The sequence below is a fragment of the Oncorhynchus clarkii genome, chromosome 10 (genome assembly GCF_045791955.1).
Source record: "Oncorhynchus clarkii lewisi isolate Uvic-CL-2024 chromosome 10, UVic_Ocla_1.0, whole genome shotgun sequence".
In the NCBI taxonomy this organism is placed as follows: Eukaryota; Metazoa; Chordata; class Actinopteri; order Salmoniformes; family Salmonidae; genus Oncorhynchus; species Oncorhynchus clarkii.
In genome coordinates, this window is record NC_092156.1 from 19716368 (window position 1) to 19740851 (window position 24484).

Consider the following 24484-nt stretch of genomic DNA (forward strand, 5'->3'; position numbering starts at 1 on the left):
TATGTTAAAAGTCTTAACCAATCATGAATCATTTCACAAATTGCATATTATAAAGAGAAAGGACAAGAAAAAGGAAAGTACAGGAGGTGATGATGAGGCTTTATCTGACCTGGCCATTATAGATATAACAAGGTGACCTGGTCAATGATTAACTGACAATACCCCCACTCACACACAAACACAATTATGATGCTATACGGACACAGAGGAAACACAAATACATTGATCGTTTAATTACATTGATATTTTATTGTGGTCTCAAAAAGTAACTGTTACACAGCACAAAGAATTTAAGCACAAATAAGTTCCTAATTGTCTAGAATGTATCTTCTCATGATCTAGGCTTAAACAGAAGCAGCACAAGATGCCGGAGGAGCAGCGACATCGTGGGTTTGATCATGCATATTGCTTAAGATGATCTCTTTAGTAGCATTTCTTCAAGCAGTATGTACAGCTGATTGTATCTAACAACATCTACATCTTTATTGAGCATTAAGCCCAAATACACTCAAATAACACAAATAAATAAGTGTTGCACTATAGTGTATTTGAGTGACATGAAATCGTTTTTATTTCCAGAAGTGCAGTGTTGACGACCATCAAGCGAAAGAAGGAGCAAAGAGGCAACGAGACAAACCACACGTTGACATGCAGTGAAGCAAACTGCTGCAAAACTACGGATCACAAGCATTGACATTCACTTAAAAGGTAACAAACCTGTTCACAAATACTATTCCAAATAAAGAATCTGTGCAAGCATGGCATTTCAACAAGACACTTTTTTTTTTTTTTAAAGAAGGCCTATGATAATTATGTTTGTGGTGTTCACTGAAAGTCCTAGCTGATAATATCATGCAGTGAACTATCTGAACCATAAAAATCTCAGAAGGGCATTACACTTTCAAATCAAAGTTTGGCAGATGTTTTCAGACCTCAAAAGTAGTCTGATTTCACTACATCTCACAACGTACTTGAGGTCTGAAAACATCTGACAAACGTTCATGTATTGTGTAAAATGTCACTTTAATTAACCATTAGTGGTCTTTACCTCGTTCAAAAGAAGGAGAATGGAAAAGTACAAAACATGCACACCTGGAATAATATTCCAGTCACTGTAATATATATGAGTCACTGTAACAAAAAAAACACAGCAAAATGTCAATTCAGTTTGGAGGCATTGGTGTAAGCTTTAGTCAGTCACTCGACACAGCTCATCTCTATGGGGAATAACGCTTGTGATCCCGCTTCCTTCCAAAATCATTGGTTACATTAAATTGTCTTTTACTTTTAATTGATTATGCCATACAGTGAGTAAAACAACAACACAGGCAGAACTGTTGCAAACAAGATTTTAGCCTACAGTAACAACTAAGGGTGTTTTCACATGGGCCTTTTTAAAATAACTAATCTGAGTCCTCTTTTAAAGTGAAGATAAAAAATAGCTAAATAACCCAATTTTCTTTGTATTCATGCTGCCTTTGCCTTTGAATGAGTACTCAACTCTTTTGCCAGTTCACTTCACCCATTTTGTGGTTCAAGTCCTCTTTGCATTCATTTTTCTATGTTTAGAAAGGAACCATTCTTTTTCCAACATTCACTCTGGGTTTTTACAAAGTGCAGGACAAACCATTCCATCAGCGTGTGTTATCGGACAGCTAGATATACCTACTTACATTTTGGTAGCTAATAAATTGCATTTAGTTAAAAGATGAGATATAATTGTAATCAGAAGATACTATTAACATGTAATTACTATTGGTAACAGAATAAATAGCAGACAAATATCTGCAGATTAAATAATGCTGTATTGAAAATTGTACACCCAATGTAGGCTACTGGCCCTTTCAGAGATATCATTTATTTTGCACTCCGTGTTGTGATTTTCACCAAATATGTTGTCTTTTCACACTATTTAAAGATACACTATGCAGAATTCGCTGGTGTACAAAACTACGCAAAAACGAAACTTCAGAAATGGGTAGCATAGAAACAGCACTCATCTACAGCTTCGTAGACATTTCTATGTGAATTTGGTCAGGTTGCCCAAAAAGACCACCCCCCGAGATTGGTTCACTTCGGGGGCTCTTTTGAGGGGTCTGAGTTCCATTGGAGTGTTCACACTGCATGAAAAAAATAAGCAAGCCGCACTGAGTTCACAAAAATTGTCTGAAAGGGACCAAGTATGAAAACACCCAAAGTCATATGTACGTCTCATGGGGGGAATGTAAATAATTGATTTACTAATTCAGTGAACATTTAATGTGTCACATTCAATATATCTAAAAAATATTTACAAATAAAACAATCGTGGACATAGTTGAATAAAGATTTACAAATCAAACAATCATGGACATAGCTGAATAACATTCATAAAATAAATGACCATTTCTTCAAACTGCTATTCTGATTCATGTGAATTGTCCACATTAGTCTACATTTTGGCAATGAGAATTATGCTCTTGTGAAGTGTTCTTATCATGCATTTGACCTCAAATGTGATTAAATACAATTGATAAATGTTGGACAAATGATTTAGAAAAGAAACGGCCTTGCTGAGATGATGGCTGCGAGTGATTTAATTGGATGAATGAATGTCTGCTATCTCTCTTGATTGGTTTTGACTGTAAATGAATCCAGTCCTATATAGTGCATAGGCCCTTTTTTTCCAGCTCATGTATCATTAAGCAATCTTCTTTTAATAGCCTACTTTCATTTCCTTCATATACCCCTCCTCAACCAATAGAATGTTCTGTCTGCACATTGCAACACAAAGCCTTGCTGCATCCCCACTTAAATAAGGAAGGCAACATAGGACTAGATAGTAGCTCTGACTTCCTTATACAGTACAGTGCACTACACTACACTACACTACAGAGCCAAATATAGAATAAGTACATAGCTCTTGTACAATTCCCTACATAAGCATAGGAAGCTTATGAAGCCTTTTCAGTTTGTGACTTCTGACAGTCTGACAGCACAGCTTAGGCCTACTGTTATTGCCCTGTCTAATGGTAAAGAGGAAGCACTGTCTCCTTAAATGTACTCAAATATTTTTGGTGTCACAGCCGAACATTCATCACAATGAGATGTATTCAAGGGGCTAACGGACTGGAGAAAACAAAGCACTTGTTCCATGATGATTCAATTAAAGGGATAGTTCACCCAAAGTGCATATTCATTTTGTAATTTGGGTAAACTATTTCTTTAAAAATGCATAATAATAGCAATACATAACCAGCAATGGATGGCTGTTGTACAATCACAAATCATTAAAGCAAGGAATAACAATGAGTCAGTGAATGACTATGTGGTGCAGCCTCATCATGCACCCCTACAATCGCCATGGTCATCTAGTGGTGCTGGTGGTTCTGAAGTCGCTGTGGGGGTTAGAGGCAGGGCGTGGAGGGGAGGGTGTGTGTGAGCATGTGTGTGAGCGCTGGTGGGGTGAGCGGTTGGCAGTGACGTGATGTAGCTGGGAGGACGGAGGGGGGGGGGGGGGGGTTGAGGAAGTTAGAGGTATAGGGTCAGGGGTTAGAAGTCAGGGGGAGTGTATTTACAGGTTGACCAGGTGGAGATCGGAGGCGGCAAAGTGGGGGCACAGCGCCATGTCGGGGTTCTTGAGCTGCCGCAGCACCCGCCGGTGGAACTTGGAACGCACACGGTTGAACTCCATGATGTCACAGGGGTCCTCCTCGATCCAGAACCGATGGAACTCCTGCATTAGGTAACCTATGAGAGGAGAGGGTGGACCATTAGCCGGACAGAACCACAGTAGCCTGGTCCTAGAACTGTTTGTGCTATCTTGCCAATTCTTATGGTCATAGTTGGCTATACAGCACAAACAGATCTGGGACAAGCGGCTGGGATCACAGAGGAGGACCAGAAGAAAACGGTAAACCTGTAGGTTAGCAGGTAAGGGTGGGAGAACAGTATAACGTTTTCATACAGTACTACAATAACTGTATCAAAATGGAAAAAAACATTTGTTTTGGGTTATCATACTTCAGGGAAAGATACTACTATGATATTACGATATTGGGATAAAACAATATTTTAGGGAAAGATACTGTAGGAATTCTAACAGCATTTTCTGTCTGACAAGTTGAAGGCATGCTGATTGATATTAGTGTGAAGCATGACTGAAAGTGTATAAGTGTGCCGTTTGGTTCTCAAGTTATATCAGTATCAATATAGCATCACACGTGCTAGCAGATTTAACACAAAGACTGCATCTGAAATGGCACCCTATTGGACTCTTGGCAAATGTCTTACACTATATAGGGAATATGTTGCCATTTAGTAGTACAATACATATGGAATAGAGTACCATTTGGTAGTACAATACATATGGAATAGGGTGCCATTATGGGCACAGTGGTTCCCACTCACAGAAGGTCTGCTGGAAGTGGCTGAGGCTGGGCATCTCCGGGGCTACGTTGTACAGGTGGGTCTTCAGGGCTCCGCTCACCAGAAGAGAGTAGGCCAGATCCGTGATGTTGATGCCCACGATGGCAAAGGAGTATCTGGAACAATCAGTTATAAACATATCTCAGTTTATCTGAAGCTGGAACGAAGGCAATCTTTTAAGCTGTGCACAAGCCTCTGTGCTGCCCCCTGTGGTTGTTCCTTCTACATGACTTAATAAGTAGGCAGTAGGCAATAGTGGATATGGACTAGAATGGAATATATTTACAGTCTTATACTTTTAATGTAGCTTAATGATCTCACAGGTTTTGATTGGGTGAAAATAATGTATGGCCCTGTTGAGATTTGAAATCCACAACGTGGACTTGACCTATTGCAGTGCAAGTATGAGAAGTGATTTTGCCAAGGTTTGACTGAGACAATTGAACTAAAGGAATAGGTGTGTACAAGAGCTGAATCTAAACAAATCCTGGCACACACACACACATTTCACCCTCTGAAAACACACACACATTTCACCTCTGAAAACACACACACACACACACATTTCACCCTCTGAAAACACACACACACACACAGCCTGAATATAGATGTCACCGCCGGACTTTCAGTGCTGAAACAGCCCCTCTGCCAGATCCAGATCTCCCTAGAGCTACAGTAACCCTCCACTCCATGCCCAGATCTCCCTAGAGCTACAGTAACCCTCCACACCATGCCCAGATCTCCCTAGAGCTACAGTAACCATCCACCCCATGCCCAGATCTCCCTAGAGCTACAGTAACCCTCCACGCCATGCCCAGATCTCCCTAGAGCTACAGTAACCCTCCACTCCATGCCCAGATCTCCTTAGAGCTAAAGTAACCCTCCACTCCATGCCCAGATCTCCCTAGAGCTAAAGTAACCCTCCACGCCATGCCCAGATCTCCTTAGAGCTACAGTAACCCTCCACCCCATGCCCAGATCTCCCTAGAGCTACAGTAACCCTCCACCCCATGCCCAGATCTCCCTAGAGCTAAAGTAGCCCTCCACCCCATGCCCAGATCTCCCTAGAGCTACAGTAACCCTCCACCCCATGCCCAGATCTCCCTAGAGCTAAAGTAGCCCTCCACCCCATGCCCAGATCTCCCTAGAACTACAGTAACCCTCCACCCCATGCCCAGATCTCCCTAGAGCTACAGTAACCCTCCACCTCATGCCCAAATCTCCCTAGAGCTACAGTAACCCTCCACCCCATGCCCAGATCTCCCATAATCCTTTAAGACACTGCCAAGCCTATGGTATGATGAGGACACATGGACATCAAAGGATTCGTCTTGATATTCTCTCCTGTGCCATCTCCGCTGTGCGTGCGTGTTTTAGGGATTTGAGACTCACCCAATTGCTTTATCAAAGTTCTTCTGTTCCCATTCTGCTTTGCTCATTTTGCTGTGGAGGACACAAGCGTGAGTGTGAGTGTGCATCTAGAGCTCTGACATTGCAGTGTTTTCTGACTAGTGAAGTAGCCTGGTCCCAGATCTGTTTGTGCTGTCTTGCCAACTCCTATGGTCATTGTCAGACAGCACAAACAGAACTGCAACCAGTCTACTTTAGAGGTACCTCAGAAACGTACAAAGACCTCAGCTAATGAAACAAGATGAGTAGTGCAAGGAAAGTGCCATGATGCAGTTTCATATGACAATATCCATGACTATTTAGATTCTATAACTCATCGCAATTAATGAATGGAATGCATAACCATAACAAGTACATATAGAGATAATTCTAAAACGTTGCAAATCAATTGGTCAGTATGAAAGTGAAATGATGAAGTAGTACCTTGCGTCTTTGGGAATGCTCCTACACACGTGAGAGACAGGGATGGAGAGAATGGAGGTGGAGAAAGAAAGAAAGTGAGTGTGCCCAGTGAGATGTAGACCAAAGCAAATGTGCCAAATGACAGAAATTAAAACGCTAGTCACAACTGCAGTCATCCAAGTCCGTACTATAAATTGCAGCTATAGACTGACACAGCCACAATGTAGCCTAACCAGTGTGGAAAACCTAGTGTTGGGTTCATTAGGGCACACTGGAAAATAGTCTTAAATTGTACACAACGGAAAGCAAAAATTTGTGTTTCTTATTGGGCAAGTTCAGGTAGTTCCTCCCTGTTCAGTCCTTTTTTTGTTGTTAGGTGCTTAATGAACATGACCCACGAGAAACTCAAAACATCAGAGAGGTCTGAAGGGAAATAGAATTCAAGACTACTGATAGGGATTCCCCTTTTTAGAAGATTTCCTCCAATGAGGTTTCAATAGTGGGACTCTGTTATGTTGAGAGTTAGTGTGACTCCAGCGCTTAAATTAATCATACAGGTCGAGTTCCAGGCCAACTACATTGCAGACGTTGCATTGCATCAACCAATGGTTAAGTGCCACTTCATCGACAGCACAGTCGGGCATCTGATTGCTATATCATATGATGTGGCTAGATAATATGTTCAACACCTATCCAGGTGTTGTGGATCTGAAAGGCGTCTCCAATGTAGTCAGCCTGGAACGCGGGATTAGATGGTGAGCTGACAAATAAGCATGATAGGTACAAATCATCCAAAATATCTAGCAGTCATTGGTTCGACCCTAGACAGGTCATTCTTCATAGCATGTTGTAAAGGGTTGAGATAAATCAAGAGCCAATCGCTACGCTATAGGTCAGGGGGCGGGTGAAGGAGGGGTAAAGGGGAGGGAACCACCTGTGTTTCGGCTGCAAGGAGTCATGAAGCACCTGGAGAGCGGTGGCCTTGTCATGCTCAGCAAAATATCTATGGTAGAGGAAGTTAAAACACAGGGGAAACATAAATTAGGATTGTACAGGATTGTCTCTATGTCCCTTGACATTGTTATTGGATGTATAATCAGTACGGTACTACTGTCTGGTCCTTGTCTGCAGAGGAAAACATTTGTACAGTACAGTGACTCATATTACACACACACGACACTGTCACATGACACTGTCACACACACAGAGACACTCACAGAAGATTGTGTAGGCCCAGTAGACCCATGCCCCTGAAGTCAGTCTTGGGGTCATTGCCTTGGAAACCGATCTCACACCACTGCTTGGAGATCCGCCCAGTGAGTGGTGAATCAGGACGCAGTGTCTTCCACAGCTACAACAGAACAAACACAGACATTAATCAGGGAGAGACTACTTACTGCTATCAGTAAATAAAGCCAGATCCCGTATTCATAAAGTGTCTCAGAGTAGCAGTGCTAGGAACAGGTCTCCCCCTGTCAATATATTGTTTGTTATTCATTATGATTTCAAGGCCAAACTGATCCTGGATCAGCAATCCTACTCTAAGACGGTTTATGAATATGGGCCCTGATATTCAAAACCTAGCCCTTACAAACATAGCAAATAACAATTTATATCAGCAATTCAGTCACCTTACATTCTGAGCAGGGGATTAAATTATATACTGTATCTAACCCACACAAAGTAACTGCCCCACTCTAGCTCCCAAACTATAGAAAGCACAGAAATTCTACCTGTCTAGCTACTTTATATCAATTCCAGTAAGCACAGATGTAAGCAGCACAAGTCAGTATATCAACACATACATTAAATAGTGGTATTTATTGTAGCACTTCATAATGCATTATAATAACATTACATCTTACCTTCATCAGCATCTCCTCATGGTCGGGGTTCTCACAGTCGTACGGCTCCCTGCGTAGCTTCTCCACCTCCGCCACCAGGCTACGGTAGCCGACGATCTGGAACAGACTGGCCTGGAGGGAGATGCCTAGCCTGGGGAGAGACACAGCCATGCAAGGATCAGCCTAGAGGTTAGCCTGGAGGTGACGTACTACTATAGGTTTGTGTACAATAGACACCAAACGGAAGAGAATGAAAGGGGGAGTGGAGAGAGGCTGGTCTAGTCTTTCCCTATACAAAATGCTCAAACAATAAGCTATGGTGTACCCTAATGAACTCAACCCAGTGCTTCTCGTCTGGCTTAGCCTGGATGAGCCTTGAGGTCTGTGAGAGCATGCTCTTTTTGGAGGCTCCTTTTGTAAGTACTGTAGAGCCAGGATTCAATCCAAGGTGCATTGTAGCCGCAGGGCACTATAACGGTCTCTTAAAGGTCATTTGCGTTTGAGCCGACTTGCAAGGTTTACCAAAAATGCAATCTCTGAAGAACTTTGAGGAAAATACCTTTAAAAAAGGATTGTCAGCTGTATAGTAACCAGCGCTATATGTGCCTTGGACTGAATCCCGGCCCACTGTAGGTGTTTCAATCCTGGTCAGTCGTCTGACTAGAGTAAAAATCTATTATATTCTAGTTAGGTCGGGCACGTTATGAACCTTAAAAGACCGCTTGGTGGCTCTCAGTACTTCATTATAGTGATTAAATCTGCCTATGCAAATGATGCGCAGTGATCAACAGATTCAGTGCTGAACATGATCTTACTGTGGGTTAGTGTCAGGGTTGACCTTCTTCAGGGTCATGATGTCATCGATGGTCTTCTCCACTCGGTCTGGGTGAGCACTGAGGGCAGACTGGCACAGCTGGAGAAGGAAGAGAAAGAGGAGGAGGAGTAGGAGGAAGAATAGGAGGCAGGAGGAGGAAGAATAGGAGGCAGGAGGAGGAGGAAAAGGGGGCATGGAGAGAAGGAGGACGAATAGGGTGCAGGAGGTGGAGGAATAGGGGGTATGAAGAGAAGGAGAAATAGGGGGCAGGAAGAGGAGGAATAGGGGGCAGGAGGAGGATGAGGAATAGGGGACAGGAAGAGGAGGAGGAGGAGGAGAAAGAGGAGGAATAGGGGGCAGGAAGAGGAGGAGGAGGAATAGCGGGCAGGAAGAGGAGGAGGAGGAAAGCACAAAGCATCATCACAGTTGTATATAAATGTGTATAAGTTATGAAATACCATATTACCCATCAAATGTACACCACTCACCTCATTCTTTGAGTACCTGAGGGAAGACTCTGAATGGGAAAAACAAGTTAAAAAAGAAATGCTAACAAACCTACAGTATTTCAAACTCCCAGTTCCCACCCACCACTTTTTATCATTCTCATAGCTTACATATCTCTCACACAGAATCAGAATTGAAGAAGATTAAATTACATGTGGACGAATTAAACAATTATTCAAAGACAATAAGTAGGCCTACCGATCTTAAGGGTCCTTCGGGCCCCTGGCTTGTTGCTGTGGCAGATCCGTTGCAGTTCGCACCTCCCCGTGACCTTCCTGATCACAAACTTCAGGCCTCGCCACAGACATTTACAGTACAGGAACACAAAGAACTGCGTCACCACCCTACAAGAGGTGAGAGAGAGAGTATATTCTCTCCTATCAAAAGGACAATGTCAGGGGTATTGGACACAGAATGAGACAACTTCTCTACATTCCTTTTGTGACTGACCCAGGTCTTCTGCGTGCCCCATCAAGACTGTGTAAGCAGACTGAGCTAAAGTCTAGGAATTAGCTTGGGGAACTAATTCAAGTCTTCAGGTCACAGTCAAAGTCACTCATCCTCAGTTAGACTAAGACACACTGATTTAATCTAGGACAGAAGTACAGTGATGTGCCACAATGTTCTGTACCTTGTACAGTGTATGCTTATAATGGGCACCATTGTTAAGCGTTTATGCTCAGGGAAGAGAATACCTGCTCAGCCGCACAATTTTTTAAAACTTGAATCCCAAAGCCTGCCACAGCTCTTCATTTGTGTTGTTGTTCAATGTACCCATCAAATTGATGACTGATCAGTCCAAAAGCTGCCCTGGCAGGAAACAGACCTAAACTATCTCCCTCTCCCTCTTTATTAACATGTGAATAACTATTTGCTGTTTGTTTAAAATTACATTATTCTCTCTTCTCCTCTCTCCTCCCCCTCTCCCTTTCTCTCCTTCAGGCTCCATATTTAGGTCTGAGGGGAGCCACCGCCCCCATCCTGATAAGAGAGTGTAGTTCCAGATGCCCAACTGGGACAGAGGGAGAAGCATGACGTGGGTCGGGCACACAGCAGCCTCCTAATGTAGGCTGTACAAGCACCGTGTGTGTGTGAGGGGGGGTGGAGTGTGAGAATGTGAATTTGTACATTCTCTACAGTTGAAGTCGGAAGTTTACATACACCTTAGCCAACTACATTTAAACTCAGTTTTTCACAATTTCTGACATTTAATCCGAGTAAATATTCCCTGTCTTAGGTCAATTAGGATCACCACTTTATTTTAAGAATGTGAAATGTCAGAAAAATGGTAAAGAGAATAATTAATTTCAGCTTTTATTTCTTTCATCACATTCCCAGTGGGTCAGAAGTTTACATACACTCAATTAGTATTTGGTAGCAATGCCTTTAAATTGTTTAACTTGGGTCAAACGTTTCAGGTAGCCTTCCACAAGATTCCCACAATAAGTTGGGTGAATTTTCTTTGCTCGCACACGCGTTTTCAGTTCTGCCCACAAATGTTCTATGGGATTGAGGTCAGAGCATTGTGATGGCCACTCTAATATCTTGACTTTGTTGTCCTTAAGCCATTTTGCCACAACTTTGGAAGTATGCTTGGGGTATTGTTTGTACAGATGTACATTTTCTCCCAAGGATGAACCAGACTTGTGGAGGTCTACCATTATTTTCCGAGGTCTTGGATGATTTATTTTGATTTTCACATGATGTCAAGCAAAGAGGCACTGAGTTTGAAGGTAGGCCTTGAAACACATCCACAGGTACACCTCCAGTTGACTCAAATTATGTCAATTAGCCTATCAGAAGCTTCTAAAGCCATGGCATCATTTTATGGAATTTTCCAAGATGTTTAAAGGCACAGTCAACTTAGTATATGTAAACTTCTGACCAACTGGAATTGTGATTCAGTGAATAATAAGTGAAATAATCTGTCTGTAAACAATTGTTGTAAAAATTACTTGTGTCATGCACAAAGTAGATATCCTAACCGACTTGCCAAAACTATAGTTTGTTAACAAGAAATTGGTGGTGTTTAAAAAACAAGTTTTAATGACTCCAACCTAAGTGTATGTAAACTCCTGACTTCAACTGTATTTGTTTATTTGGATCCCCTTTAGCTCTTGCAGAAGCAGCAGCTACTCTTCCTGCACTGTAAACCCCAAAGCATTTTTAACTAAAATACTTATAGTACGTTGAACTCATTGTCAATGAAAAGTCATTTTTACTTAAAATGTGTATGTGGAACTGACTGAAAACTAAATGAGAAGTCACATCAACAAAAACAAATTATGTTTCAACCCATTAACTTTCTACCCAGCATGCTCTACTGCAGGTCCATTTCTGGGAAATGTTTGTAATATGTGTTTTTGCATGTACAATGAGTGAGTGATTGATTAATCTTATGCTACATAAAGATAAATAACATACATTTTCCTAAACTAATCCAAACATTTAGTTAGATTTTTTTGCACCGTTACTGAAATGGTTGTTCCATTTAAAATGGCTCATGTAGTATCAAAACCCTGTCAGTCCTTTTGCAGGTTGTGGGTGAATAACAATTCCAACTGTTGGATAGCCTAATTCTGACTGGATTCCAATAGGAATTACACATCACTTTGCAAACTGGTCTAATGTGATTTACAGGTAGGGTTGCAAATCCTTGTAAATTTCCCAGGTTTTCTAGAAATCTGGGTTGGAGGATTCCTGGTAATCTTCCAACCAGGATAGTTTTTTAATCTGTGAATTTGGGGAAATTACTGGAATTTTGCTACACTACTTGCAGGCCTGATGTGGCCTGTAAACCATCAGTTTCAGACCATTGTATTAGGGTAAAGCTTCCTCAAAATAAGGCCTAATGAGATATGTAATGTATTGTCAGCACAGGAAGCTGCTGAGGGGAGGACGGCTCATAATAAATGGCCAGAACCATGCAAATAAATGACCTGGATACCATGCGTATTTGATACCATTCCACTGATTCCGCTCCAGTCATTACCACGAGCCCATTCTCCCCAATTAAGGTGCCACCAACCTCCTGTGATTGTCATAAAGAGTTTAATTATAATGACAATCTTCACCTTGGAACTCACTTGAAGGCCACAGGATTGAAATACAGTCATGGGTGGTAACTGTACATTTCACTCAAAAAGGCAAAGTATACTGGGAAATGATTTTGGAGGCGTGGCTTAGTGGAGCCATTACTCAAAATGTTCAAGCTGATACAACTCAAATCTGGACCCCCTACAGCACGTGTCAAACTCATTCCACGGAGGGCCAAGTGTCTGCAGGTTTTCGCTCCTCCCATGTACTTGAGTATTAATTGAAAGGAAAAAACAAAAACCCGCTGACACTAAGCCCTCCATGGAATGAGTTTGACACCTCTGAGATAGTCACTGTGACCCTATAGGGCAGGGGTGTCAAACTCATTCCATGGAGGGCACTGCCTGCTGGTTTTTGTTTTTTCCTTTTCATTAAAACCTAGACAACCAGGTAAGGGGAGTTCCTTACTAATTAGTTACCTTAATTCAGCAATCAGGTACAAGGGAGGAGCGGAAAAACTCACAGATACTCGGCCCTACGTGGAATGAGATTGACACATTGGTTTAAGTAACTTTGACTACTTTTGACTTTGTAATAATACTACAAAATCACTTTAAGGAACTGTTCTCAGATATATTAAGTGTATCTATCTATCTAGGGGAACCTGTTTGGAGGTGATGAGTTGGAGTGAGAACTGTGGTTCATGGCCCGTACTCAACTGAGTACCTGCCCTGTCGGAGAGCTTGGAAGCTATAAGGCTCTATCTGCATTTTTGTCAAAATGTAGTTATTGGCATAGCCTTGTTCTGTTCAATGTTCAGCAAGTGCCAACACGGGTGCTTTGAAATGTGTTCGAAATGTGATAATAACCTAATATTAGGGACGTCAAACATTCAGGCTTCTGCACTGACACCATGGAGGCTCTAGTCTAGAGCGCCTGGTTAAATTGTGTTTGAGAGCATTATTTAACTGTCTAACTGGTTAATTAGTGAGAAATAGATATTGTTGCAATGTGAGTGGGCAACATATACTATCGTCTTAAATTGATATGTTTCATTATTTTTCCATATGAAATTATTGGATATTTCCCTAATTTCCCTAATGTGGACAGTTTGTGCTATTACCTTACACAAGCTTGCATTTCTACCCCATAAAATTGAGTGGAATTACACATCCTTTTTACCTTAGATTGGTAATGTTAGTATAAACATTTGTAGTCATCACAATGACAAGATTGACTGCTTAAAACATATCAATATCTTAATGAAATGGGTTAATGGAATGACACCAAAAATGTGAGGTGGTCTCTCTAAAAGTCGTTGGCTACACACCAATACACAGATTTGACAGTCAAATTTAAATAGCTGCTAAACGTTCTCACTGTTGATATCCTATGCCACACTGTAATTCATTTGAAATAGGATCAGTTTGGGCCAGAAGGTTACCGACCACCACGGATGAGCTCACTCTCCTTGCCTGTCTCATTACACCACGGTCAGAGCCGGCTGCAGACAATGATCAGGTAGGGGGAAATCCGATTTTCAACATTTATAAGTTTAAAATGTATGCAACGATTTTCCACCAACAGGTTTCTTTCTGTGAGAATGCACCACACACAACCAATAGGTTGAGTACCTTATGATAAGCTGTAGACCACACTATCTACCAAGAAAGTTCTCATCTATATTATTCGTAGCCGTCTATTTACCACCACAGACCGATGCTGGCACTAAGACCGCACTCAACCAACTCTATAAGCCCATAAGCAAACAAGTGGTGCTTCTAGTGGCCGGGGACTTTAATGCAGGCAAACTTAAATCAGTTTTACCACATTTTTACCAGCATGTCACATGTGCAACCAGAGGAGAAAAAAAATTAAAAGGGAAACCCAGACGCGAGCTGCCCAGAGCCTACCAGACAAGCTAAATGCCTTTTATGCTCGCTTCGAGGCAAGCAACACTGAAGCATGCACCAGAGCACCAGCTGTTCTGGATGACTGTGTTTTAATGCTCTCGGTAGCCGATGTGAGCAAGACCTTTAAACAGGTCAAAATTTACAAAGTCGCAAGGCCAGACGGATTACCAGGAAATGTACTCAAAGCATGCACGGACCAACCGGCAACTGTCTTCACTGACATTTTCAACCTCTCCCTGACCAAGTCTGTAATACCTACATGTTTCAAGCAGACCACCATAGTCCCTGTGCCCAAGGAACCTAAGTTAACCTGCCTAAATAAGTACCACCCTGTAGCACTCACGTTGGTAGCCATGAAGTGGTTTGAAAGGCTGGTCATGGCTCACATAAACAGCATCCTCCCAGACACCATAGACCCACTCAAATTCGCATACCGCCCCAACAGATCCAGAGATGATGCAATCTCAATCGCACTCCACACTGTTCTTTCCCACCTGGACAAAAGGAACACCTATGTAAGAATGTGCCCACGAAGCTCATTACTAAGCTAAGGACCCTGGGACTAAACACCTCCCTCTGAAACTGGATCCTGGACATCCTGACGGGCCGCCCCCAGGTGGTAAGGGTAGGCAACAACACGTCTGCCACGCTGATCCTCAACACTGGGGCCCCTCAGGGGTGTGTACTTAGTCCCCTCTTGTACTCCATCTTCACCCACAACTGCGTGGCCAAACACGACTCCAACACCATCATTAAGTTTGCTGACGACACAACAGTGGTAGGCTTGATCACAGACAATGATGAGATAGCCTATAGGGAGGAGGTCAGAGAACTGACAGTGAGGTGCCAGGACAACAACCTCTCCCTCAATGTGAGCAAGACAAAGGAGCTGATCGTGGACGATAGGAAAAGGAGGGCCGAACAGGCCCCCATTAACATCGACGGGGCTGTAGTGGAGCGGGTCGAGAGTTTCAAGTTCCTTTGTGTCCACATCACCAACGAACTATCATGGTCCAAATACACCAAAACAGTCGCGAAGAGGGCACGACAAAACCTATTCCCCCTCAGGAGACTGAAAATATTTGGCATGGGTCCCCAGATCCTAAAAAAGTTCTACAGCTGCACCATCGAGAGCATTCTGACTGGTTGCATCACCGCCTGGTATGGCAACTGCTTGGCATCTGACCGTAAGGCGCTACAGGGGGCAGTGCGTACGGCCCTATGGACCTATATAATAGGCGTGTCAGAGGAAGGTCTATAAAATTGTCAGAGACTCCAGTCACCCAAGTCATAGACTGTTTTCTCTGCTACCGCATGGCAAGCGGTACCGGAGCGTCAAATCTAGGACCAAAAAGCTCCTTAACAGCTTCTACCCCCAAGCCATAAGACTGCTGAACAATTAATCAAATGGCCACTGGACTATTTACATTGACACCCCTCCCCCCTCCATTTGTTTTTACACTGCTGCTACTCGCTGTTTATTATCTATGAATAGTCACTCTACACCTACCTACATGTACAAATTACCTCAACTAACCTGTACCCCCGCACACTGACTCAGTACCGGTACCCCCTGTATATAACCTCGTTATTGGTATTTTATTGTGTTACCTTTTTATTATTTTTACTTTAGTTTAATTAGTAAATATTTTCTTAACTCTTCTTGAACTGCACTGCTGGTTAAGGGCTTGTAAGTAAGCATTTCACGGTAAGGTCTACACTTGTTGTATTCGGCACGTGACAATTAAAGTTTGATAAGAAATGCATAACTGCATATTCCGATTACTGACTTTGAGCGTTTCATCATGGTTTGCGTTTTCAACACCAATCAAATAAGAGTTTGTCAATCTCGACAAATAGAAAATACATCCCTCCCTGCTAAGTATCTAAAGCGTGGAATCTCAGAATGCCATTCAACTTTTTGTTGTTTTGAAACAGTCTGTTTGCAATCATTGATTGGCAGGTGCGCAGTTTGGATGCAGGACTTGTATTACAGTGGAGTGGATGAACGTGCGCAGGTAGCCGACACGAGAATTTTGAAGTAGCCTAATAAGATTTTTTTTAAATGTGAATGGTTGTGTTTATGCTACAAAAATAAGGTAATACAATTTAAAAGTGAAATTACAAATATTTAGGCTATAATTGAAGCATTAGGATCTAGGTCAAGGAATAGCCTCTTGGATCGGAAAGGAGGCAGAACGTGCGTTAAGCTTTTTTGAATACCAGGGTCTGCTGGGAGCATAGGCCTTTGTGGCTACAATATATAGGACGACTTGGGAGAATGATGATTGGCAACGGACAGAGCATCACTATCAGAAAAAACATTTCTGACAGTCCTGTACTGTGCCTTTCTAGAATGTATAATATGTAGAAAGTAGACCCACAACTGAACCAAATAGAATTAATGGAAAGAAACATTCAAATAACAGGGCTTTTATGCAGTTATTCAAATGACATTTTCACTGCAGTTTACAGCCTAGTGTAGAATGGTACTCATTTGAAAACAATAATGCTAATATTAATTGCATTGTGGCGTTGTAGGCTAGTCTAGGTAGGGTAATTGTATTGTCCCTAAGGCCATACAAATTGAATTAACTGTATAACAGCAAAACAAAAAAAAACAAAAAAAGGATCGCTATCACCACATCAAATAAAAGTTGTATACTTTGTAATAATACTAAACAACCTTTGTACATCACCTAACGACCTCACCAAGAGATTTTAGCCTTTTGGTATTGTAGCGAACGATGAGGCAAGGCAATGCGGGAAAGACAAACACTCTAGACATGATGTTAATAGGGTTAACCCACTTGCAGAGATTTGTAATGTGGCTCATATAGCGAGGTTTGCTACATTGCCCCCTCCGTATTTAAAGGCACGTCCCTGTGCTTCGACTACTCAGCCCCGTAGCATGTCTGAGCCATGCGTTCTGATGGCCTCACGGCCGTCATCCCAATTCTGACACCAATGTAGCAAATAGCAGGACAAGGAAGTGAAACAAGGTCACTGGTGTGAAATTTAAACATCCTATGCATCGTGCCAAAAGGGTTAATACACTTGGTTGGAATAGTATAATTTCATCTTATATTTTACCCACTTAGCAGACACTTTTACTCAAGGGCACATCAACAGATTTTTCACCTAGACAGCTCAGGGATTTGAATCAGCAACCTTTTGTTAATGGCCCAATGCTCTTAACTGCTAGGCTACCTGCAACCCTCATCATGGCTCATATTACAGTCACAGGGACCAGGGTTTGCGTCTCAGTACCCCCTAAACCACTACTGTGTCTTCGGAAAGTATTCAAACCCCTTGACTCTCTCCACATTTTGTTACGTTACAGCCTAACTCTAAAATGTATTAAATTAAGAAAATCCTTAGCAATCTACAAATCTTTTTTGTCATTATGGGGTGCAATAAAAATAAATAAAAAATACATAAATACATTTACATAGGTATTCAAACCCTTCGCTATTTCAGTTTTACATTTTTAAGAAATTAGCAAAACTGTCTAAATCTGTTTTTGCTTTGTCATTACGGGGTATTGTGTTTAGAATGATGAAGGGAAAAAACGTTTAATCAATTTTAGAATAAGCCTATAACCTAACAAAATGTGGGAAAGTCAAGGGGTCTGAATACTTTCCGAAGGCACTGTATATTGGTGTCAGGTGTTGAAGAGCAACATTAGTCACAGTACATTTGTGTTAGGCTAGCAGTGTTTTTGTCAGGTTTCTGTACTGTGACGGCAGAGTATGCTAAACAAATGTGCACCCGATTGCTACAAATCATCATATCATTCGGCCAGGTAGGCCTACTTTGCAGTCTACATTTAAGGTAAACTGAATCTCTTTCTCCCATAAGTCTGTCCCAATTTAGCTACTCCATGCTGTCCTACTTTAGCTACTCCATGCTGTCCTACTTTATCTACTCCATGCTCATGCTTAGCTCATTACTAAGCTAAGGACCCTGGGACTAAACACCTCCCTCTGAAACTGGATCCTGGACATCCTGACGGGCCGCCCCCAGGTGGTAAGGGTAGGCAACAACACGTCTGCCACGCTGATCCTCAACACTGGGGCCCCTCAGGGGTGTGTACTTAGTCCCCTCTTGTACTCCATCTTCAACCACAACTGCGTGGCCAAACACGACTCCAACACCATCATTAAGTTTGCTGACGACACAACAGTGGTAGGCTTGATCACAGACAATGATGAGATAGCCTATAGGGAGGAGGTCAGAGAACTGACAGTGAGGTGCCAGGACAACAACCTCTCCCTCAATGTGAGCAAGACAAAGGAGCTGATCGTGGACGATAGGAAAAGGAGGGCCGAACAGGCCCCCATTAACATCGACGGGGCTGTAGTGGAGCGGGTCGAGAGTTTCAAGTTCCTTTGTGTCCACATCACCAACGAACTATCATGGTCCAAATACACCAAAACAGTCGCGAAGAGGGCACGACAAAACCTATTCCCCCTCAGGAGACTGAAAATATTTGGCATGGGTCCCCAGATCCTAAAAAAGTTCTACAGCTGCACCATCGAGAGCATTCTGACTGGTTGCATCACCGCCTGGTATGGCAACTGCTTGGCATCTGACCGTAAGGTGCTACAGGGGGCAGTGCGTACGGCCCTATGGACCTATATAATAGGCGTGTCAGAGGAAGGTCTATAAAATTGTCAGAGACTCCAGTCACCCAAGTCATAGACTGTTTTCTCTGCTACCGCATGGCAAGCGGTACCGGAGCGTCAAATCTAGGACCAAAAAGCTCCTTAACAGCTTCTACCCCCAAGCCATAAGACTGCTGAACAATTAATCAAATGGCCACTGGACTATTTACATTGACACCCCTCCCCCCTCCATTTGTTTTTACACTGCTGCTACTCGCTGTTTATTATCTATGAATAGTCACTCTACACCTACCTACATGTACAAATTACCTCAACTAACCTGTACCCCCGCACACTGACTCAGTACCGGTACCCCCTGTATATAACCTCGTTATTGGTATTTTATTGTGTTACCTTTTTATTATTTTTACTTTAGTTTAATTAGTAAATATTTTCTTAACTCTTCTTGAACTGCACTGCTGGTTAAGGGCTTGTAAGTAAGCATTTCACGGTAAGGTCTACACTTGTTGTATTCGGCACATGTGACAATTAAAGTTTGATAAGAAATGCATAACTGCATATTCCGATTACTGACTTTGAGCGTTTCATCATGGTTTGCGTTTTCAACACCAATCAAATAAGAGTTTGTCAATCTCGACAAATAGAAAATACATCCCTCCCTGCTAAGTATCTAAAGCGTGGAATCTCAGAATGCCATTCAACTTTTTGTTGTTTTGAAACAGTCTGTTTGCAATCATCGATTGGCAGGTGCGCAGTTTGGATGCAGGACTTGTATTACAGTGGAGTGGATGAACGTGCGCAGGTAGCCGACACAAGAATTTTGAAGTAGCCTAATAAGATTTTTTTTAAATGTGAATGGTTGTGTTTATGCTACAAAAATAAGGTAATACAATTTAAAAGTGAAATTACAAATATTTAGGCTATAATTGAAGCATTAGGATCTAGGTCAAGGAATAGCCTCTTGGATCGGAAAGGAGGCAGAACGTGCGTTAAGCTTTTTTGAATACCAGGGTCTGCTGGGAGCATAGGCCTTTGTGGCTACAATATATAGGACGACTTGGGAGAATGATGATTGGCAACGGACAGAGCATCAGTATCAGAAAAAACATTTCTGACAGTCCTGTACTGTGCCTTTCTAGAATGTATAATATGTAGAAAGTAGACCCACAACTGAACCAAATAGAATTAATGGAAAGAAACATTCAAATAACAGGGCTTTTATGCAGTTATTCAAATGACATTTTCACTGCAGTTTACAGCCTAGTGTAGAATGGTACTCATTTGAAAACAATAATGCTAATATTAATTGCATTGTGGCGTTGTAGGCTAGTCTAGGTAGGGTAATTGTATTGTCCCTAAGGCCATACAAATTGAATTAACTGTATAACAGCAAAAAAAACAAAAACAAAAGGATCGTTATCACCACATCAAATAAAGGTTGTATACTTTGTAATAATACTAAACAACCTTTGTACATCACCTAACGACCTCACCAAGAGATTTTAGCCTTTTGGTATTGTAGCGAACGATGAGGCAAGGCAATGCGGGAAAGACAAACACTCTAGACATGATGTTAATAGGGTTAACCCACTTGCAGAGATTTGTAATGTGGCTCATATAGCGAGGTTTGCTACATTGCCCCCTCCGTATTTAAAGGCACGTCCCTGTGCTTCGACTACTCAGCCCCGTAGCATGTCTGAGCCATGCGTTCTGATGGCCTCACGGCCGTCATCCCAATTCTGACACCAATGTAGCAAATAGCAGGACAAGGAAGTGAAACAAGGTCACTGGTGTGAAATTTAAACATCCTATGCATCGTGCCAAAAGGGTTAATACACTTGGTTGGAATAGTATAATTTCATCTTATATTTTACCCACTTAGCAGACACTTTTACTCAAGGGCACATCAACAGATTTTTCACCTAGACAGCTCAGGGATTTGAATCAGCAACCTTTTGTTAATGGCCAAATGCTCTTAACTGCTAGGCTACCTGCAACCCTCATCATGGCTCATATTACAGTCACAGGGACCAGGGTTTGCGTCTCAGTACCCCCTAAACCACTACTGTGTCTTCGGAAAGTATTCAAACCCCTTGACTCTCTCCACATTTTGTTACGTTACAGCCTAACTCTAAAATGTATTAAATTAAGAAAATCCTTAGCAATCTACAAATCTTTTTTGTCATTATGGGGTGCAATAAAAATAAATAAAAAATACATAAATACATTTACATAGGTATTCAAACCCTTCGCTATTTCAGTTTTACATTTTTAAGAAATTAGCAAAACTGTCTAAATCTGTTTTTGCTTTGTCATTACGGGGTATTGTGTTTAGAATGATGAAGGGAAAAAACGATTTAATCAATTTTAGAATAAGCCTGTAACCTAACAAAATGTGGGAAAGTCAAGGGGTCTGAATACTTTCCGAAGGCACTGTATATTGGTGTCAGGTGTTGAAGAGCAACATTAGTCACAGTACATTTGTGTTAGGCTAGCAGTGTTTTTGTCAGGTTTCTGTACTGTGACGGCAGAGTATGCTAAACAAATGTGCACCCGATTGCTACAAATCATCATATCATTCGGCCAGGTAGGCCTACTTTGCAGTCTATATTTAAGGTAAACGGAATCTCTTTTGTGCACCCGATTGCTACAAATCATCATATAATTCGGCCAGATAGGCCTACTTTGCAGTCTACATTTAAGGTAAACTGAATCTCTTTTTCCCATAAGTCTGTCCCAATTTAGCTACTCCATGCTGTCCTACTTTAGCTACTCCATGCTGTCCTACTTTATCTACTCCATGCTGTCCTACTTTAGCTACTCCATGCTGTCCTACTTTAGCTACTCCATGCTGTCCTACTTTAGCTACTCCATGCTGTCCTACTTTAGCTACTCCATGCTGTGCTACTTTAGCTACTCCATGCTGTCCTACTTTAGCTACTCCATGCTGTTCTACTTTAGCTACTCCATGCTGTCCTACTTTATCTACTCCATGCTGTGCTACTTTAGCTACTCCATGCTGTTCTACTTTAGCTACTCCATGCTGTCCTACTTTAGCTAGCTATGGTTAGTAACGCGGGGCAACTAAAAAAATGACAGAATTACAAAATGTAAACATAATATTGGCAACTTTTTGTATGTATTTTGATGCACCAGTAAATAGTATGCACATTTACATTACAATTTGGCACAGTGCATTATTTATGACAGTTGTATAACCTTAAAATCAACAGAAAAAAAGCTACATCACTAATCTGTACTGTGTGCTTTGCAGGGTGTGGTTTCTCTGCAAGGACTTAGTAACAATAGTTTTGATTTTCTCTTGTCAGACCAAGAAATAGACAAGTCAGGATGAAGCTGTCCCAGTTTATATGATGTCCCACTCTTTCTGAATTCACCCTATTCATGAAAATGTCTTGTCAACAGGAAGCAGCAACAGCATAATTTTCAACTTAAGTTTAAGCAATATAATTAATCTCCAATTGTATTGTACTTAATCAGGTAAAAACTGCAGAATGGGTCCAAAAACGTGCTGTGATTGATTTATGTTGATGATATACCAGAGATCACCAACAGGGGTTTGCCCTGCCTATTAATATGAAGCAGATGATAGTATGAAAGGATACACAGTAACCATGTAGACTAACACATGTCCACTGAGTGTATTGATCACAGACTACACATCCCGGGGGACCATTTTCTCTCACCACTGCCTGAGAACGAGACTGGAATGCTAAGTAGGCCAAGCACACGCAGGGTGAGCGCATTCAAACATTAGCCAACTCCATTAGCCGATGGAGCAGCACCAAGCACTGCCATGGGACACGGAAATAAGCGGAGAGCACTTGTGCTTGCAAACACTCACATGGTAATTAAGTCATTGGTAGGCCTACACTACGCACAATAACTACCCTAACCGAGCGTCGTCACTGAAAAGATCGTAAAGGCGCGAGAATATAGGCCTGGTTGCCTGCAAAAACCCCCTGTTCTCTATTCTTCTACACCTGACCGATTGGCGGAGCTGTCCTTTCAGCACCTCACACACAAGGGCACAGTTTGTCACATAAAATCGGGCCTATCTAAACAATATGGTGTAAATTAAATTCGGGTTGTCAAGCTTCTTGATAACTAGCTTCTTATTCATTCGCATTTGACCATGAAAAAACAACATGCATTTAAGGCCACTGGGAGGAATTCGTTTACCATTTAAGGCTATATAAACAAAATGTCACTCCACATGAGTGAAAAGAAAGCATTCAACATTTTAGTCTTCGCCTATGTGAGTTGACAGTATAGTCAAGGTCTCATTACAAGAAGTTCTGACCATTCATTAAAAAACATATTTATTAGGCCAGGCCTATGGCAAAGTATCCCTTGCAGAAAGAGCATGTATTTGCCTACCTCAAAAAATGCTTCATTTTTATGGTTTTGCCGAGTTCCTTATCGTTTCTTTAGAAATGACACACGGGAAATGGCCGATGTATTCCTGCATAAAAAAGAAACGGGTGGGAAGGGAAAAACATAATTTTACATTATTGATACAAGCACACAGAAACAAAGATAGCCCTAAAACGTGTTAATGTCTGGTGAATGGCGCGTTTTATGTGGTCGGCAGTTTCCATGGTGCTGCTGTGCTGTCGGATTATAGGCTATATGCTACATTGCTGTGAGCAAGTAACGATATTGCCTAGCCTACCAGTTCTTCGGGTAAGGCTACCTGCAATATGATGAAATGAACATTCTTAATCTCATTATAAGGTAAATACATCACACAGTTGTGTGGTTTGGTGCAGCCTGTTTCTCGAAGCTAATAATTGGCACCCAAATCACACCATGCATAATCCGAGCTCTCGAATAACACAATGAAATCAATCGTGCGTCCCAAGATGGAACATGCACATATTTACAAATATATCAATAAATTGCACTCACAGGAAAGAAGAAATGAGAGGAGCCTTAAAAAGACGCAATAGATTGCCGCCGGTGGTGGCCTCGCGTTTGTGTGGTTGTCGTCTTTACTCCGTAGCAGGTAACTGTTCTTCCTCCATGATGACAGCGTCACTGAGTGGATGGGGAGACGGAGCGGCAGAACAGCATCGCAATGCAGGTTTGTGGCCGCCGCGAGGTGGAGTAAAGAGCGTCAACCCAGCCCAAGCCTCGCGCTTCAGACAGACACCTTCGTAAAAACAAAACTGGTCACCGACTCATCAGACCCAAAGAGATGTCCACCTAAATTATATCATTTTATCAGATTGTCATGTTTGTTTTGTGTCGCTTAGGCCAGCTAGCCTACTACAAAATAGCTTAGGGAGCAGGAATCGCAGTCTGTCAGGGTCAGGTTATGTCTGGCCATTTCGACTGTCAACCAAAAAAAACTCTATTTTTGTGACACTATAAGATCAAATGGGCTATTAAGCCTATATACGTATTGGATGCGCGAGCACGAACCTCAAGGTTTTAAATTGTGTGTTCTAATGAGCTATCAATATTATCTAGTCGTGTGACTTTACAGGCCCCGCGATC

At 41.9% G+C, this 24484-nt stretch overlaps 1 protein-coding gene across 2 annotated transcripts; it reads right to left on the minus strand.

The window, feature by feature from the left end:
• Positions 1–222: 222 nt before the first annotated feature.
• LOC139418102 (ELMO domain-containing protein 1-like) lies at positions 223–24033 on the minus strand. 2 transcript variants are annotated; one of them, XM_071167286.1, is made up of 12 exons: positions 23894–24033; positions 23363–23447; positions 9583–9728; positions 9366–9394; positions 8879–8976; positions 8085–8214; positions 7437–7570; positions 7154–7222; positions 6241–6261; positions 5800–5850; positions 4390–4523; positions 223–3729 (listed from the first exon to the last, which is right to left on the minus strand). In XM_071167286.1, exons 2-12 carry the CDS (start codon positions 23377–23379, stop codon positions 3554–3556), a joined length of 1005 nt encoding a protein of 334 aa, XP_071023387.1. In that variant the 5' UTR covers positions 23380–23447; positions 23894–24033; the 3' UTR covers positions 223–3553. The 2 variants fall into 2 exon arrangements, with proteins under 2 accessions (XP_071023387.1, XP_071023388.1); XM_071167287.1 differs by lacking the exon at positions 6241–6261 and having other exon boundaries at positions 3392–3729.
• Positions 24034–24484: the final 451 nt, after the last annotated feature.